The sequence below is a fragment of the Barbus barbus genome (assembly GCF_936440315.1).
Source record: "Barbus barbus genome assembly, chromosome: 25".
Classification (NCBI taxonomy): Eukaryota; Metazoa; Chordata; class Actinopteri; order Cypriniformes; family Cyprinidae; genus Barbus; species Barbus barbus.
In genome coordinates this window covers 21,183,074-21,200,939 of record NC_136753.1, presented here as the reverse complement: position 1 = coordinate 21,200,939, position 17,866 = coordinate 21,183,074, and the positions used below count along the sequence as shown (strand labels likewise).

The following is a 17,866-nucleotide window of genomic DNA, read 5'->3' as shown; positions in this document are numbered from 1 at the left end:
CAAAATGTGACTTATTAACCTATGCGACTTATCTGTGTTTTTGTGTTTTGACCCAATGCGACTCAATGTGAGTCAGGTACGACTTATCTTCCAGAAAACATATTATATTATATAACATAAATATGTATATATCATATTTAATACATTTTATATTGTGTATTTATTTCCAAATAATAATCAAAATATTTTTATTATTATAACAATTATTATTATTATCTTTATTCGATTATATTAGATGTTAATGATGTTAACATATATGTTGCCCTTTTTATTTCAGCATTTTTCACTTGTTGGTTAGACATAAATACAGCAATGCCATAACATGTAACAAAAATTGAATCAATACACAACACCTGATTTGCATAAAATACAGCAAAAAGTTATTCATCACTGTCTGATTTGCATATGCAGATGATAATTTTTAACCTTGTTAATTCAGTTAGTGTTGAGTCAAGGTTAATTGTATTTTGGGTAGAGTGAATGCTAATTAATCTAGACACCCAGAAGAACATCGAAGGTTAGTGCTAGGACACATCTGGCCTAAAAAGTAAAAATTTTGACGAACTGTTACTCATGTTCAGGTATCAGTTTATATTGTATCTTGCATTCAGGTATTTCTTTGGACTAATACAACAGCAGAAGGTTTTCACTGGAGAAAGCAGTGATTGGAGAGTTGGATTCAGGATCACCTTGTGTTGACCTTGTTTTGAGAGCATCTGTATTTTTTGGGAAGTTCTTGTTGAAATAAACTGATAAAATAAAAGTAGAAGAATGCATCACAATAAATAAAATGTACATTGATACATCTATGTGTTTTGTTTTTCCTCTAGCTGGATGACACCAGCTCTTCAGAGGGAAGCACTATTGACATAAAGCCTGATGAGGAGGAAATGGCTGTAGTGGAGGTCGTGGAGGAGTACTTAGACCCAGAGGCCTGCTGGACTGATGGTAAACAATGCATGCATGTTTGTTTGAAAGCAAATGTTCTTTAATATTATATATCTGTGATACTTTGTCTATGATATAATTTGTCAATTAATGTAATTGTTTGAATTAATTACAATCAATCAAATTAATCAGATATATACATATTAGTTGAGAAAAAATAATTGCTTATGCAAAATTAAATGAACAGCCATAGGATATGCTGTATTACACATTGAAGTTTCTTTGGTAAAGCAGTAAATTTGTTTTAACTTTAGGCAATAAAGCAAACATTGACTACGTTTACATGGACATCAGAAATCTAATTATTTTCCTTATTCTGAATAAGAAAATATTATGATTAAGGTGTTTACATGAGTTTCTTTTAGAATATTCCTGTCATGTTCCGAGCCATCTGACATCCCCTCCAGAGTTTCATGTATAAACATATAGTTCGTCTTCGTTATGATGCCATATACAGTTTTGGGAGTTTCATTTTTCATTTTACGAAAGCTTCAAGTGCAGTTAATTATTTGTCATGCTATACGTGCAAACAGATGACTGCATTGCTGAAGCCATGCTCTTTTGTTTGCCGTTAAACTATTGACCACAGCCGTGTGTGTCGCAAAATGTGTCGAAAAGTCCTGCACGACGGTAATAATGTGATTAAGATGTGTACATGTCTATACTGCACTTCAATAATGCGACTAAAATAGGAATACTCCACGTCTTAATTCGATTTGTGTTTACATGGTAGATTCTTAATCAGAGTATTGTATTAATCGTGTTAAAAACGAAATGTTGTTGTCCATCTAAATGTACTCATTGTGAGTGTTGATTTGATGTAAATGTGTATTCAGTAGATGTGTAATATGTTTTTCAGCCTGTGTGGCACGATACAAATGCTGTGACGTGCCTATCACCGAGGGCTGGGGAAAGTATTGGTGGTTCCTGAGGAAAACTTGCTACCTCATTGTTGAACACAACTGGTTTGAAACACTCATCATTTTTATGATTCTGCTCAGCTCTGGAGCTCTGGTGAGGTCACAGACATGCACACACACAATACAGTTTCCAAAGAAAATTGGTATTAATTGCTAATATTCTCTCTAGTGCTAATTCCATGGATGCAGTGCACTTTGGTGTTCCATTCATTTTTGTACAGTGTTTGAAGAACATATTCCATATTTTTAAAGATCAAATAAATACACACACACACACACACACACATGCTCACTTACTAGACAATACTGAGTGGCAGCTTAATTTAGGGTAAATATTTATAAATATATATTTTTATGTTGCTATTTGTTATTTATTAAATGCATATTTCTTGAAAATGACAAAATCACACAAATAAAAGGTTTGCATTTAGAGGACTTTGCATTAGGGTTACAACAACAACAGGATAACAATTCATGCAATTGTTTAGTTTGATCTTCTGAGGTTAACATATAAGGTTAAGCTTCTTTTTTTTCTCTTACCATTGTTGGAAAAGAGGGAAAAAATATTGAAAAAATACATTTGAAAGAGTTCCGGGCCTTTAGTTTGTACCCAAATCGTTGAAAGTGATGCAAATTACCTTTATTCATGTTGCAGGTAAATTAGTTATTTAATTTGCTATAAATTATTAGATAAAGAGTGGAGACCTCAAAAATGTCCATGCCAATCCATAACCTCTTATGGCAACATCAGTGATAAAGATTTGCAGAAGCTGAGGGGATTAAAGACTGAGATAAAGATTCTGAAATAGGATTGGAAGATATATGGGCACAGTGTCGATATCTCAACCTTTCACAATGTATATGTGGGAAACTAATGCGATATAATGCTAGTGCAGGTAGATTTTAATGTGATTGAGGCTGCAGAGCATACTGTGTGGTATATGATCTATCTAAGTAGCTAATGGCTATCACTATATTGCACTGTACCAGCCCCTGCACCTCAGCAGTCTGTCTTGGGCTGCAGTATATCATGTCTGCTGTAAGGGACTGTAGCCAATTGCTGTAGAAATGGCCCCACATGCAGATGATTCTGCTGCCTCTCTCACAGCTACTGTTAGGGATCGTGCCCAAACTCCCACTAAAGTGAAAAAGTGAGCTAATGTAAGTGGGGTTGCAGTGCCACACTTTGGTGATGTCCGGTACTGAAAGTAAAGAATGATTGTGGGAAAAGAAGCACTTGATAAATCTTCAGAATTTGATCAAACATAACAATATTTGAAAATAAGTTTTGACAAACATGCATCAAGATTTAATTACCAAAATTTTATTTTTTTTAGCAATGTAAATTTAAAATGTTTTCATGTTCATTACCATTACAGAAATGAGTGAGATAAATTGAACATTCATAGACACTGCTAATTAAATTTGTCTGTTTTGTTTCTAAGGCGTTTGAGGATGTATACATTGAACAGAGGAAAACCATCCAGGTCATTCTAGAATATGCAGACAGAGTCTTCACATACATCTTCATCCTGGAAATGTTGCTGAAATGGGTAGCCTATGGCTTTGTCAAATATTTCACCAATGCATGGTGCTGGCTGGACTTCTTCATTGTGGATGTAAGTAACTTACACTAATATCTATAAATCACTGCTGTTATCCCTTGTACTGCCTCACATCAGATGGATTATTCTGCACATATATGCAGTAGTTTTGAGTATTTCATGGTGTACTGTCAGTCCTTTTGGCGATTAATTATATTCCCAATACAAACAAACATGTTTTTCTATTCTACTCCTTTTGGTCCTCGTGGTCTGCTCTGAGGTCAGTGGTCATTGTCTTCAGAGTGATCTTAAAATTAGATTTGATCTAATCAGGTGCTGCGGCACTCAGTTTAGTGTTTATCGCCAATAGGGCTGGGCGATATGGCCCAAAAAATGATCATAATCAGTCGATATCAATAATTATCAAGATAAATGTCAAATCTTTATTTCTTTCAAGTTTAAAGCCAGATTTTTGCTCCAACGTGAAAGTTGTAGAAAACAGACCATTGATTTTCCTTAACAAAATAAATATCTAAATATATCTAGTTTCTGCATGTTCTAATGAGTGATATTGTTTCAAATCAAGAAACAGGTTTGGGTTGCCTGATGATAATAATAATTTCACTTTTTTGTCTCTTAGAAATGCACATTTGATAGTAGCTTGAGTTAGGATGCAGAGGTAAATTTTTGTTCATTATAAAAATCAGATGGCAAAATATGTAGCAAACTTATATGGTTAAAATTATTCTGACCAAGTGTTTTTTTTTTTTTTTTTATATATTAAGCATTGGTGTCCCATAGTAGCAAACATTTAAATCATGATAAACACAGTCACACAAAATCATAAAACCAAAACCATAGCACCTCAATACCATGGTAAAAATATAACTAGGTTTTTAGGTAGCCTTTTGTATGAAAAACAGTAGTCTAAAAACATTCAGTATAAATGCACACATACATACATACTATATACATACTATAATGATATACCAATTCTCCTGTAATAAAATTCAATGTGAATATGCCATATTTCTGCCACAATACCATGGTGCAGTGAGTGTTACTACAGTAAATCCATGGTAAATGATGGCGATGTGTGGATTGAAAAGCCTTCTGACTGTCTCGTTGCACACAGTGTTTCTCCTGTTTGGCTTTAAACTAGTTTAAATCACAGAGTGTTTGTGTTTATCGCTGTATTCAAGCACTTCACACTGGATCTCAGAGCGCTGTTTAGTGCTCGCATGACCGAATAAACGAATCTGTTCTAGTGAGCTTGCGCCGCATGGAACTTTGAACTTTGATCCGAGTAAACATGTCCGCTTTCGGCGCATAAACATTTTTCGAACTCTTCATATCGTTTTATCAAAGGAAATGTGTATCGCGACAATTATCGTTATCGAATTATCGCCCAGCCCTATTCCAAAATATGTATACTAATAATATTTATTTATTCTTGTTATATATGTACTGATGTTATAGAAAAATTGTTACTGTAGAACAGAAACATTGTTACTAGTGACATTGTTACCTTATTTTATTTCAGTGTATTTCCATAAACATCAGCAAAAAACAATCAGCAAAAAAAAAAAAAAAAACACTTAGTGGAAAACAAATACTTAATGTGAATCTTGGGTATTTGAACAGATTGAGCCTGAGTTTGTCTGTTTGCGATCATGAAAAATGTAAGAAAATTAAAATATTATATTTTAATTGTATAATTTTATATCTATTATAGAAAATTAATTTAGTCAAAACTACATAGAAAAATATCGACATTTAATATGACTCATTCATATTGCTTTTGCACGTCTAATAATTCAAGTGTGAAATCCAAGTTTAAATTTCAGCAAATTTAAAATTTCAAAGTTCACATACATAGGTTTCAAATTATTTTAGCATTTGTTATTAATTAAAAGTTAATGCAATTATTACTTTAATTAATAATTACTTTTTCATTCATTTCCATGTTTGTAGAGTTTTACTAATGCTTACAAAACATTGCTTTTATCACTTTTAAAGTGATTTTATTTTAAACTTAAAAAAAATAAAATATGTATGTATATAGACGTACTTGTAAATTAACTTGTAAAAATGGTTCATTTGGAAATGGTTGACATGGTATTGACGTCAAAGCCATTAACACGTCTAAATGACTTCCCACATTTATATACATAGCCTATTTTGGTTTGCTGCCACTTGGCAGGGCCGATGGTGTGTTTGATTACATGTCTATGTGGATATAAGTCCTAAAAATGGTTAGTTATTGTCCCTGACAGGCACTGTAACCTTGTCTCTCTATAGTGCTGATGGACACAGAGGGCCTGAGGGGGCATAAGAGGGCCGGGAAGTGAGGGGCCAGGGTAAGGTCTCTGCTAGGACTCTCTTGTTCTTTTACAGGAGTTCCTCTCTCTCTCTGCCTCCTTACTCTCCCAAACCGCCCTGTTACCCTAATGACTCTCGAATGGTCTCGTGTGTACCGTACGCGGTTGGTGTTTGTACGTATTGTGCGTATCTTGTGTGTACAAAGTACAGTGAACGTGCTTGTAAGTTTGTGCACACCTCTTTTCTAAATGTGTCCCTTCACCTCTGTTTTTTGTATTTCTCAACCAAAAGTTTCCTTCCAGGTTTGCTGTAAGCTGCTTTCCAAGCTTCGTCTGCCTTCGTCTGCGATACCAAAAACGAAACGCATACTAAGATCAAAAGTGCAAATATTTGGGTCGCCCAACATACAGTACCTATGACTGGTTAACCCCATGTTTAACCTGAATCTCTCCTTTCTCTCTCTCTGTTGTCGAATACACATATATGCATACATACATGAGCAAACCCTTCTATATGTATGTATATATCTGGTTACTGCCTCTCCAGCTCAGTGTCAACGTAGGGTCCTCTCTCTTTCACCTTGACGTCCTCCTTGACTCTAACACTTTGGCCCATCTCTTTCTCTCTTCCTCCCTTCCTCTTTCTCTCTTTGTATAGGTGTCTATAGTCAGCCTTATAGCTAATGCGCTGGGCTACTCAGACTTGGGCCCCATAAAGTCCCTGAGGACTTTGAGGGCTCTCAGGCCCCTGAGAGCATTGTCCCGGTTTGAGGGCATGAGGGTAAGATCCAGGGCTGCCCTATGCATGCCAGTCACTCTGTGAGAACACGACTGCATGCCAAAAACCACCATTGTGCAGAAAGCAAAACCACAGCTGGAATAAGCAAACCTATCAGGATTCTGGAAATCCAAATGACATTGTTTTTTGGCTAAACCTATCCTTCAAGTGCATGTATTTTAAAACTCTCCGCATGGAAAACCCTTTCAACATTGCGTCATGATGCAGCTGAAATATGAAGATTTAGCTTCCTTTTATTGATTTTTTAGATATCTAGAAGAATAATGAAATTCCTTTTCCATTCAATTGACATCGCAAATAATCTTATAGCAACTTTTGGGGAAACTTATGGTTTTTAGAATAAAGACGAGAGGGGATATTATGTGAAGCTGCCTCATCACAACCATTCATTTCTTTTGTTTGGTTACCATTCGTGCAACAACATTAGTTGTAGGCCTTTTTGTGATGTTTTTAGCATCCAAATGCCTTAAAGGTTCACTGTTTCTCTCAAAGAACCTCTGCCATTTTCTAAAGTCGTCCTTCTGTCTTCACCCTGCTCTTTTCTGCAACCTAATACTTATCCACCAATACCTGCATCCTTACTCCGGTCATTACAGGCGAATGTGTAAAAAAGCCAAAGCTTTCCTTTTCGGTTTGTCTGATCATTTTTCTTAAAGTGTGTAATTACAAAATAATCTGGTTTAGGTTTAGATGGCCATACAGTCATGGTCAGAATTATTGGCACCCTTGGTAAATATGATCCTGTTTATATCTCTGTGAAACAGGAAGCCATGGCTGGATAATTTCATGTTCATAATCACGCTGGTGTGCTCAAAATTGTAAATATGAATGGGAATATACTAAATATCAGAATATCAGAGATATTTTAAGAATTTCTAGGGCTACCAATAATTGTGTCCAACGTGTAGTTTATTTGAGAAAAACATTTATTTAAAAATTAGATTTTCCCCCATTTTCAGTTCAATGAAAGGTTAGATTTTTGTGATAAAAAAAAAAAAAAAAAAGATCAAAAGGATTTACAATTCAGATTAATTTTCACAGCCATCTTTGATCATATTTTCCAATGGTGCCAACAATTCTGACCACGACTATGTTAGGGTTAAATATAATACTCACTTGATAACTTGAGCTATAAAAGTGACAGCATGGTTAAAAATTGTATTGAATTTTTATGCATCAATCAATTTTTGATCACGCAGAATAAAAAATGTAAATTATGTTAAAAATATTATAATGACATAATTTTCAATCCTTTAAGCCAAACGGTAAAGACTAATAGGCAATGTCAATGAAAAGCAACATCAGAAGACAGTAGATCACTTTCTAAATAATTCTTTGATAGCTAGAACTTGAATAGAATTTGTATCCACATTAAAACTAGTTTATTGAAGCCTGATCTTTTTTTTCCCACTGAAGTACTGACTTACTGTACTTTGTATCCACTCAGTTGTTCATAATCTGGTTTGATCTCTTTGCCATTGCATATCATGTAGAATGCATGTTCTTGAAGGTGTAAGAAGAAAGTCATGTTCCCCCCTTGGTTCTATCGTAGCTAATTTCTGTGATTGCATAACCATCTCATTGACTCATATACACCAGGCTTATTTGCTGAGCAAGCTCCACTGAATGCCTGAATGCCAGGAGTATATACAGGTCATATTTCACTTCCAGAGAATCATTTGTTTTTACTTATTTTTGGAGCTTTTGATACATTTCAAAATACCGCAAATAAATGCATGTTGCACTAATTTATGAAAGCCTGAATAGGAACATTGGGTTCCTTGTGTAAGGATCACTAATTAATGAGTTAGTAAGATCATTGACATCGCTAACTATCTATTTAAGTGTATAGGGGGGGGGGGGGGTGCTTACCTCTAGGATTGAGGCCCTGCATGCACCGTTATTGGCTGACCATCTTTGACATCACCCAACCAGCTTTTGTGTGTACCATGAGTGAGAGGGTGATTGGGAGGGTGGGAGTCTTCCTCTGTAATGTCTACCTTTTACATTTCTACCACAAATTGGGCAGGTAGTTTTCTCTTAATATCTGGGATCTTTCATGACACTAAGTGGTATACTGGTATGGCAAGAGAAAAAAGTGTGTTTGGCGGTTATGCATTTATGTATGAGTAATAATAAATCAAAAGTGGCAATGGTCTACAAATTTAATTCCACATATCCAAATTTAATTACACATATGAATACTGGCGTTGTTTTGCTTCTGCTTGTTTCTTACTACTTGATACACAGTTGGCAAGCATGAAATTGCTACCCATTCTTATTTTTAAAAACTCTTCATATTTAGTAAAATTCTGGATTCTTTAGATTATATAGCATTTTATAATAATACTTTTATCCAATCATTGAATGGGAAACAATGTTGACTTGCAAAAAAGGTAGCAAGTAAGTCATGAGAAGCAGATAGAAGCAGAGCATATGATATCCAGCATGCAGACAGAGAGAAACCACTGTGGCTATCCTGTAAATTTGAACCTTGATGTGATAAAAATAGCTCAAATTTAAATTAAATGAAACGTTTCATCAAACACTTAGCATAAAGAGTTTTCTTGCATTTTGTCTGTATAACTTTTGCCACTTTAATGCACACTTTGTTTTAGTTTTTTTTTTTTTAATCTTCATTTCTGTTTGTGAATCAAGCCATACCAGTTTACATCTTCTTAGTGCTGTCATCTTTAGATTCTATGTTACGTTACTATATATTTGTGTATTGTGCACATCTCCTATGTATTTAAGATAATATTGATCAACAAATGGCCAGATTTTACTACACTTTATTTGTTATTAAACATTTATCCAAAAAAAATAATCCTTGATATTGTTCCAAAAAGATTAGTTTACCTTTTTGTTCATTGCAAAATGTGTAGAGGCCTTCTACGGTGGAAAATTGGATTTCTTTAATAAGAGCTTGAAGATATGCACATTACATGTTTAACATATGAACATCAGCATAGCTCAATTTTAGTCTAACACCTAATTTATCTCTCTTCTTTTTTCTGCTTCTTTTTTTCCACTCTCACTCTATTGAAATCCATCCCCTTTTTTTGCCCACTTCCCCCAATTTGTTTTTTGTTTTTTTTGTCCTGTAGGTTGTCGTGAATGCTTTGGTGGGTGCCATTCCCTCCATTATGAATGTGCTGTTGGTGTGTTTGATCTTCTGGCTGATCTTCAGTATTATGGGCGTCAACCTGTTCGCTGGGAAGTACTATTACTGCTTCAATGAGACATCAGAAGAGTATTTTAAAAGTGACGTTGTCAACAATAGGACAGAATGCTTTGCACTCATCAGTGCAAACTACACAGAGGTTCGCTGGAAGAATGTGAAGATCAACTTCGATAATGTGGGTGCAGGTTACCTGGCACTCTTGCAAGTGGTAAGTCATCTCATATCTCATATCTTTTGTATATCAATTGTTTAAATACCCAACCATGACAGTGGTGAACTGTTAACTCTTTCCCTGCCAGCATTTTTGAAAAAAGTTGCCAGCTATTACCAGCATTTTTTTTTGATGATTTTCACTAAATTTTCTTGTCCCCCAGAATATTTTGTTGTATTAATCTGTTTTATTCTAGCTTCATTGTTTGTTTGTTTTTATTAACACTTGAATGTAGGTAAATTTTATAAAAAGCAACATTTTGAGCAAAAAGCTGAGAAAATCAAATTTTTATCAAATACTACATCTGGATTATATTTAGTAAGATGATCAAAGCATAGATGCAGTAGATGGCTTCCATCAGCACCCCAAAGCTTGCACAGTATCGCATTATTTTTCATATGCATCTGCATTATTTTTTATATGCATCTGCTTACATATGAGATCTGCGTCTTTCTCACCAGTATTTTTGATCATGAGATTCTGGTCTCATTCAGAAGATTGAGCGTAACTGAGCGTATAAAAATGAAAACATGGAAAGCTGTAAAATCTTGTCTTTGGCGGGGAAGTGTTTTCTCATAAAAGACAAGATAACTTGTCAATGGCGGGGAAAGAGTTTGTGTTACTGTGCATAGCTTTGAGTTTGGTTTCTTTCTCCATATGACCTAGGCCACATTCAAAGGCTGGATGGACATCATGTATGCTGCTGTGGATTCCAGAAAGGTGCGGATGTTTTAGAGTTTTTTTTTTTAGTTTTTATAGACACTGTTAGCTCTTTATTCAAGTGAGTCACTTTTTTTTATTGCTGCTTGCAGGTTGAGGACCAACCCATCTATGAGGACAACATCTACATGTATATATATTTTGTCATCTTCATAATCTTTGGGTCCTTCTTCACTCTGAATCTCTTCATTGGTGTCATTATTGACAACTTTAACCAACAGAAGAAAAAGATAAGTGCTCTCTCTCTTTTTCACCTCTACACTGTAAAAACTAAAGGTTCCTGGAAGCACCTTTTGGGGGTCTTCACTTTGCCACACCGGCGGAACCCTCTGTAGAGCCTCTAGGCACTCTTTAAAAAGGGGTGGTTCTCTGAGGAACTTTAACGGTTCCTGGAGGAACCCTTTTATTAAGAATGGTCAGGAACCACCTTGGTGCTTCGAGGCACCATTTCCCAATTTCTTTAATATTTGTCCCTCCCTCCCTCCCTCTAGTTTATTGTTCCTGCTATTGACATTTTTAATTATTTTAATAAACAAATTGAAAAAACTAAAACAAATACATATCAAACATTGTTTATTGATGAACAACAACAATATCCATAGAAGTTTCAAATAAATAATCACCTTAAATAGTCAATGCTGCACATCACAATCCAATTCATGGAAACACCAGTGTTAATATTGTTATAAATAAAATAAAAAACATTTACACCTTGACAAAACCATAAACAAATAAATGTGACTCAAATATCTTAGAACTTTAAAACAATCATACCTCAAAAATAGAACAATTCAAATTAGCAAATTTAATTCTAATTTAATGTACATTGCAGCCAATGATAACATATTCTTTCTTGTTCTAAATGGAGGTCACAGAGTGGGAAAATTCACACAGGACATTTTAAGAAATTGATAAGCCTCAGGACAGCTGTAGGTAGCTTGATGATCTCCTCCTGAATACCCAACAAATACAGCAGAAAAATAGTACATTTTGCTGTACGTTTAACAGCTTTTCTGTATAATGTTGAATGGAACAAAGGCACTTATAGTATAAGGTGAACTCATGTTGGTAGGTTCGTCAGCAAGTAGCAAGATTTTCCTCACCATCAGTAAAATCTGCCAGCTGCTCTCACCAAATGGGTCTCCTTTACCACAGTTGGTGGAAGATTCTGTGTAGTTCGTTGAAAAAGCAGGGATTTACATAAAATTTTATAACAAAATATTGACATTTATTCATTTAGCACATGGTTTTATTCAGAGTATCTTAAAAATTAGGCAATATTTTGTTATATTAGTGCACTGATTAATGGTTGTGGACTAGTTAAATGCACAATATCTATTACAATAACACACAGTGTATGTATGTATGTATATATGTGTGTGTGTGTATACACAGGTGCATCTAAAAATATGAGAATATTGTGAAAAATTTCATTTTTTTCTTATTTCAAAAAGTGAAATTTTCTTATATACTAGATTCATTACATGTAAAGTAAAACATTTCAAAAGTTTTTTGTTTTTGTTTTAATCTTGATGATTACAGCTTACTAGGGATGCACGATATTGGATTTTTGCCGATATCCGATATGTCGATATATTAATATATATATATATATATATATATATATATATATAATATATATTATATAAATTCCGGGTGTCTGCAGCAATACACATTAAAGCCTGAACAAAAGTTTGGTGAATTTGTGTACAAATAGTAAATCTGTATATTTATTTTGGAGGATTTATGCGAATTTAATCCTGCGCTGTGGTTGTTTCTTTGAGGAGAGGAACCGTTAATGTTACTTTGTATTTGAAATTGCTCGAGCACGCGCAGACAGCAGGTGCGCGAGGACACGCCAGGCCTAGTACATTTTCTTCCTCTTGACAACAGCATAAACAGAATACACTCTCTCACACACACACACACACACACACACACACACACACATATATATAAATAATATTAATTGTTAAACAATTATTTCTGAATAACTGAAAGTTATTTCATTAGGGAAATAAAAATTCTAAATATTACACTTGTACTGACTATTATAATTAGTGTATTTTTAATGAAATCAATGTGTTGAGCTATATTTAGTTCAATAATAGTTTGCCTTGAAGTTTCAGGGAAAACAATATCCACCTTCAAATGATTTTACATTTGTTTCTAAACTAAAAACTATTTTTAGTTATTGCAGTATTTAAGTTTTACAACAAAAGTATTTAAAATCCAACAAATGGAGGCATATAAAAGTGCAATCTGGCAAAAAGAAATTAAGAAAATAATCTGTAATACCATGGTGTAGCCACTGCCTGTATGGCCTTATATGTGTATATTCCCTATTGCTGAAAACAGTGTTTTCAGACAAAATTTTTATTTGGATATACGTGGCTGATTTGTAGATTTTGCAAGTCCCTTTTTTATTTATTTTTATTTATTTTTTGACAATTTTTAAGACTATTTAGTCTTTTCTAATCACCCCTAATCACCCAACTCTTCCACATTGTTAAACATATCTACCTTACTAATAGGACTATTCCTTTCTTCTTCATTCAGCAACATAACTGAAGATTTTGAATTATTGATCCGATACCCCGAGATTTTCCCAAATGTCTCTATAATTTGAATTAAAGCCGGAATGGTTGAGTCTAATTTCTTTAAAAATAATATAACGTCGTCAGCAAATAACGCTATTTTATGTTCACTGCCAAACAATTCTATACCTTTTATATCACTTTCTTTTCTGATAGCAATTGCCAAGGGTTCAATAGCCATCAGAAAAAGGAGAGGGGAAAGAGGCGATCCCTGTCTACAGCCCCTAGAAACATTAAATGATTTTGATATCAAATTATTAGTTAAGACCTCTGTCGAAGGATTCTGGTACAACAATTTAACCCATTTGCAGTATTTTTCTCCAAATCCAAACCGATTTAAAACATCAAACAAAAAATCCCATTCCACCCTGTCGAATGCCTTTTCTGCATCTAGTGCTAGTAATGCAGTATCTTTTTCCCCCTTTTGTTGATGCAGAATATTTAGCACTCTTCTTACATTATGACATCCTTGTCTATTTATCATAAAACCATTCTGATCCATCCCTATGACATAAGATGCTACAGTTTCTAGTCTTCTTGCCAATATTTTGCTTAGGATTTTTGTGTCTGAATTGAGTAAACTTATAGGTCGAAAATTTTCACATTTATTGTTCGGTTTTCCTGGCTTAGGCAATAAGATAATTATAGCTTCATTCAAAGACCTGGGAAGTTTATTCTCCGCAAAGGCTTCTACTAGCATGTCTAACATAGGTCTTACTAATTTATCTTTAAATTTTTTATATATATCTATGGGGAGACCATCAGGTCCCGCCGCCTTCCCCGCTTTCATCAGATCGATCGCCTCCACCACCTCTTGTAAACTAATGTCTTTTCCTATTTCATCTTTATGTTCTTCTGCTATACTAGGTAACTCCAAATTATCCAAAAAAGTTTTTTGTATTTCTGAACCCGAAGTACATTCAGAATTGTATAGTTTCATATAATATGATCTAAATGAATTATTAATTTCTTGTGGGTCAATAATGATATTACCATCTGACTCTTCAATCGAATCTACAGCCCTCTCTATTTGCTTTTTTTTAATTTGCCACGCCAACACTTTACCTGTCTTTTCACCTTGATCATAAAATATTTGTTTCAGCTTTAATAACTTAGCTACAGTTTTATTTGCAGATATTGTATTATATTTAGATCGAAGCATTAATAGCTGTTTATGTTTAGTTGCACATATCGAATCACTATGATATACTTCATTTTCCAGCTCTTTAATCTCTTTTTCCAAATCTAGTAACTCCTGTCGAGATTTTTTACTTTTAGAACTACAAAAACAATAATTTGTCCCCGAATAAAACATTTAAATGCCTCCCACCGAATTCCTGCTGAAGTTTCCAACTGATTTGTTTCAAAATAATTGTCAATTTGATTACCCAAGAACTCTACAAATGACGCATCTTTAAGCCAACTTTGCTGGAATCGCCATCTAGGGGGATCTTTAACTAATTTTGAATCGACATACAACAAAGATACTGGTGCATGATCAGAAATGACAATACTAAGGTATTGACAATCTATACATTTTGAAAGCAGTTGGGCTGACACAAGAAAGTAATCTATTCTAGAGTAAGTTTGGTGTGTTGCCGAATAGCATGAATATGCAGTCTGCTTTGGGTTAAGATGTCTCCATATATCCACTAGTTTAAGCTCTCCTATAAAATGTAGAATCTGTTTTCTAGAATTCACATGTGCGGTATCAACTCCCGTAGATCTATCTTTTCCTGGATCAAGTGTACAATTCATACCCCCCCCCCCCCCCCCCCCCCATTATAACCTGACCTGGTAATGAAGCCACCATCAGAAATATGTTGCTATAAAATTTAGAGTCATCCTTATTAGGGCCATATATATTTACTAAATTTATTATCTCTGTTACCATTCTTCCCTGAATAATCACAAATCTGCCAGCTGGGTCTTTAATAACATTATTTACTTGAAAAGGCACATCTTTATGTATTTAATGTAATTACCCCTCTGGCTTGTGTAGTAAAACATGCCGAGAATACCCGTCCTTGCCACCTTCTTTCAATTTTGATCACTTCCTCTTTAGTCATGTGTGACTCTTGCAAAAATACCACATTTGCATGTATCTGCTTAATTCTAGTCATCACCTGTTTAATCTTTTTTAGTTTCCCCAGCCCCCTGCAATTCCATGATAACAGCTTAATCCCTCCTGTCTGTGACATTTTTGTTTTTTGTTTTTACCATCCTCATAACCTTGAACTTTGTATTTGCCAAAATATAAGAGGCCAAACCTAAAATAACTAAAACAAAACTAATAACATACAATATGAACTTACCCCAGCCTTCTCCATGCTTTACTGGTACCATCTGTATCAGTACCCCCCTTCCCTACATTTTTCGGTTGTTCAAACAATGAACACCAGCACCTCTATCCATCGTTACCGTTTCAACCCTCTTATCCACTTTTATACCCACTTATTTTAACCAAGCTATGACTTGTCCAATAAAATACTTTTCCAACTATACGCATTATATTAACCTAATATCTTCAAACTATTATCTTAAAATAAAGTCAATCTTTCACTTTGTGTATTTTCTTTTTTCAAATAATATAGCAAGAGCGCCCTCTTCTGAACCTTAAATGAATGAACTTAAACGTCAAATACTTAACTTGTTACCCTTATTAAAACAACATTAATTATCTACTTTGGACGAATAAACAACCTACAGGCACAGAAAATAAACTTCCATTTTTACATTTAGTCCTCAGTACTTCGCATTAATGCCTCAGCTTACTTGTTCTCAATTTGTTGCATCTCTTTATCCATTTTTTCTGGACTCGATACCTCAGTTCACTTGTCCTCGACCTGTTGCATAAATTTCTCCACTTCTTCTGGACTGTTCATAATCACAGTACGGTCTCCATGTGTAAGAAGCAATCGAGCAGGAAAGATTACTCTGTGTCGGTTGATTCCTTTGTCACGCAATTTTTGACGGATAGCATCGTACTTTCTTTGTTGCCTGTGAAGCTCTGCCAACAAATCTGGAAAAAACGAAGATTGGAACCTTTGTATGCAATTGCTCCCTTGCTCTTTGCAGCCTTTAGAACATGTTCCTTCTGTTTGAAATTGAGGAACTTCATTATGACAGTCCTTGGCTGCACTTTACCATCTTGTCTGTTTTTTTTGACCTGAGCTGGGAATTCGATGAGCTCTCTCTATTATCAATGGCGTAACGCTTTCTCCCAACTCCAAAGTCTCTGGTAGAAACTTTTCCAGAAAAACACACGTATCCGATCCCTCTTCTTTCTCCGGCAAGCCAACCAACCTAAGATTATTCCTCCTACTTCTGTTCTCCAAGTCAATTACCTTATCAGCCATTAATTTCACCTGTTTTTCCAGCGTATCATTTCTGGCCTTCAATTGGACGATTTCATCCTCTGTCCCTGAAATTCGTTCCTCCGCCTCTGTCAATCTCACTTTGACATCCACGACCGCCGAAAGAATTTCGTCCACCTTGCCGCTTACTTGTCTTTCCATTGCTTTAAAGGCCTTCATCATCTCTGCGTTACTAGGATTCTCGTTTGATGCCTCACCCCCTTCATCCTCCGTCTCCTCGTGCTCGCTCAGGCTTTCAGGTTCGGATGGCATAATTTGTGATTCCGCTTCCATTCTCCCTTTATTTTTGATCTTTTTCTTCGACGGCATTGTCTTAGTAATCACTTTAGCTATTCCACCAACTTAAATTAAGTATCTTAAGTGGGTTTAGAAGGATTAATTCTAGCCTAATGCACGAGGGTTGGAAACTGCGACTTATCACGCCACCGCCATCTTGTCTTCTCCAATAATAATAGTAATATTAATAATAATAATCAGTCCTATATAATTTGTGTCACATGGATCCTTGGGTACCTCCAGATGCTGGCTTTTACAAGTCAGATCTTCCAGGAACCACTTCAATGTTAACAGATCTAACCCATTTTTAAAATTTGAGTCCCTCCAGGAACCTCCAGAGCACTTTGAGGTCTCAGTGTAATGAAAGCGTGACTCCAGAACTTCAGAGCTGGAAACAAAGTGCTTTAAGGACCCAATAAGTTCCTGCAAGAACTGCAAAGACTGAAATGGTTCCTCCAGGAACCCTATTATGAGAAAAAGAGCTTTGAGGCACTTAAAATACATTTTTAAGTTCCTTGAGTACTCAAAAGGATATTTGAGGCACCTTTTGTTTTTACAGTGTTGAGTGCTGTCTTCACCTAAGTTTCTTCTCCGTGCTTTGCACTTTCACAACTTCTCTCTGCATTTTTATGTTATCTCCTATTCTGTCTGTATTTTCGTAAGACATGCTTTCAATTTAGTGCTTAATGGCAAAATCTCCTTAATTTGAGCACATTTGGTCGAGCAAGAGTGTCAGGTTGTAACCAGTCTACTTTTGTCCCTATACTTTGGAGGTCAGGATATCTTCATGACTGAAGAACAGAAAAAGTACTACAATGCTATGAAGAAACTGGGCTCAAAGAAACCCCAGAAACCCATCCCTAGACCTCTGGTAAGCAGAGAGATTTGGGTTGCTACACATATCTGGCCATTAATGATTGGTGCAGTGATAGACCAACAATGACATATTCAAATGTGTGCATTCTTTTT

The 17,866-nt window shown here is 35.1% G+C and overlaps 1 protein-coding gene across 4 annotated transcripts in view; it reads left to right on the top strand.

Annotated features, from left to right (window-relative positions):
• LOC306844692 (sodium channel protein type 8 subunit alpha-like) overlaps window positions 1–17,866 on the top strand; it is a 55,387-nt gene that overhangs the window by 35,560 nt on the left and 1,961 nt on the right. For all 4 annotated transcript variants that reach the window (XM_079377007.1, XM_079377010.1, XM_079377009.1 and 1 more), the window contains exons 17-24: window positions 831–948; window positions 1,808–1,962; window positions 3,314–3,487; window positions 6,392–6,514; window positions 9,640–9,924; window positions 10,594–10,647; window positions 10,740–10,881; window positions 17,671–17,768. In XM_079377007.1, coding sequence (XP_079233133.1) covers window positions 831–948; window positions 1,808–1,962; window positions 3,314–3,487; window positions 6,392–6,514; window positions 9,640–9,924; window positions 10,594–10,647; window positions 10,740–10,881; window positions 17,671–17,768 — 1,149 coding nt within the window. The remainder of the gene's footprint in view (window positions 1–830; window positions 949–1,807; window positions 1,963–3,313; window positions 3,488–6,391; window positions 6,515–9,639; window positions 9,925–10,593; window positions 10,648–10,739; window positions 10,882–17,670; window positions 17,769–17,866) is intronic.